At 50.3% G+C, this 1,402-nt stretch overlaps 1 protein-coding gene across 1 annotated transcript; it reads right to left on the bottom strand.

Annotated features, from left to right (window-relative positions):
* Nucleotides 1-60: 60 nt before the first annotated feature.
* Tsp_13983 (conserved hypothetical protein) lies at nt 61-967 on the bottom strand (the record flags this gene model as incomplete). Its single annotated transcript, XM_003367543.1, has 2 exons — nt 877-967; nt 61-692 (listed from the first exon to the last, which is right to left on the bottom strand). Coding segments are annotated over exons 1-2 (723 nt in total), but the record flags the coding sequence as incomplete, so codon positions are not given.
* Nucleotides 968-1,402: the final 435 nt, after the last annotated feature.

Consider the following 1,402-nt stretch of genomic DNA (forward strand, 5'->3'; position numbering starts at 1 on the left):
CAGATACTGGATAAATGTATCTGCCTGTTTGGATGACCGGAAATTATCGGATTGTATCACTTGGGGTCGGCCTCTGCGGGAGATGAATCTCCGGAAGCCTTGTAAGAAGCTATCCGTTGTCTGCTCTCTGAGGAGCTCTAGATGTACCGCTCTGGTCGTCATGCATGTGAATATGCAAACATAGGCCTTGTTCACTCGGACATCGCGCCCCCGTACATCAGGGCGGATAAACAGTGGACCTGCAAAGTCCACACCGGTATGGATGAATGGTTGTGATTCAGTCACTCGGTCGGCCGGTAATTCACCCATTCGGAGTCGGTAGGGTTGCGCATCGACTCTGCTACATACTGGGCATGAGCGGATTATCTTCTTCACCGCATTTCTGGCTTTGATGATCCAGAATTTTGTTCTGATGGCTACCATGGTTTGGTTGACGCCGGCATGCATCTGCCTGACGTGGTGATCTTTGATTAGCAGCTCAGTCACCGGGTGATTGTGAGGGAGGATGATTGGATGTTTGGACTCTGGAGGCAGAGTGGATCGCCTCAGACGTCCGCCGACTCTTAGCAAACCATCTTGATCTAAAAATGGTTCAAATTCCCTCACCCGAATAGCCGAATTGGGCTTGATGCCGAACTCCTTCACCTGGACCTCTCTGAGCCATAGTGCTTCAGCGTCGGATAACTCCTTCACTGAAAGATTAACACTGTTTATTCTCTCGCTCACTGGATTTTGGCAGTTTCGAGCGAAGCGCAAGCAGTAAGCGGTTACTCGGATTAGTGTCTCATAACGACTATACCGGGTTGGGTCGATTACCTGCTCAACCCCGCAGCCATCTATTTGGCTAGCTAAGACCTTAACAGTTTTTTGCTCAACTGTCAGGTGTTTGTCGTCTTCTATTCTCGCCACTGGCTCCGTTGGCCAGTTTTCTCTGCCTTGCATCAGCCATGGTGGGCCGTGCCACCATAGGGCTGTGTTTATTAGAGTGCCTAGCGAACAACCTCGACTGGGAATATCCGCTGGGTTTTTCCTTAGTCCGACAAAATCCTCCAGCAACTGGGGGGTTACGAGATCTCTGGTTATTTCCTTGGACACTTCGAATTCGCAACAAAACGGCTTTCCAGGCGGTGGCAGGTGGTCTCCTTTAATCCACGGGGAGGGGCTACCCCTACTGTCGCTTCCAGCAGGTGGATCCTCCTGGATTGACAGTGTTAGTTCTCTCTCGAGATATTTCTTTATTCTGGCGCACAGTAATGCTGCCATTAGCTCCAACCTTGGGAGACTGATTGTTTTATCGGTGCCACTCGAGATTTGCCATCACGAGGCTCACCAACTTATGGTGGTTATCGATCCAACATGATGTATGCGCAGCTGCATACGCTACTGTGATGCATCACCGAAA

Source organism: Trichinella spiralis (genome assembly GCF_000181795.1).
Source record: "Trichinella spiralis strain ISS 195 chromosome Unknown Scfld4082, whole genome shotgun sequence".
NCBI classification, from domain to species: domain Eukaryota; kingdom Metazoa; phylum Nematoda; class Enoplea; order Trichinellida; family Trichinellidae; genus Trichinella; species Trichinella spiralis.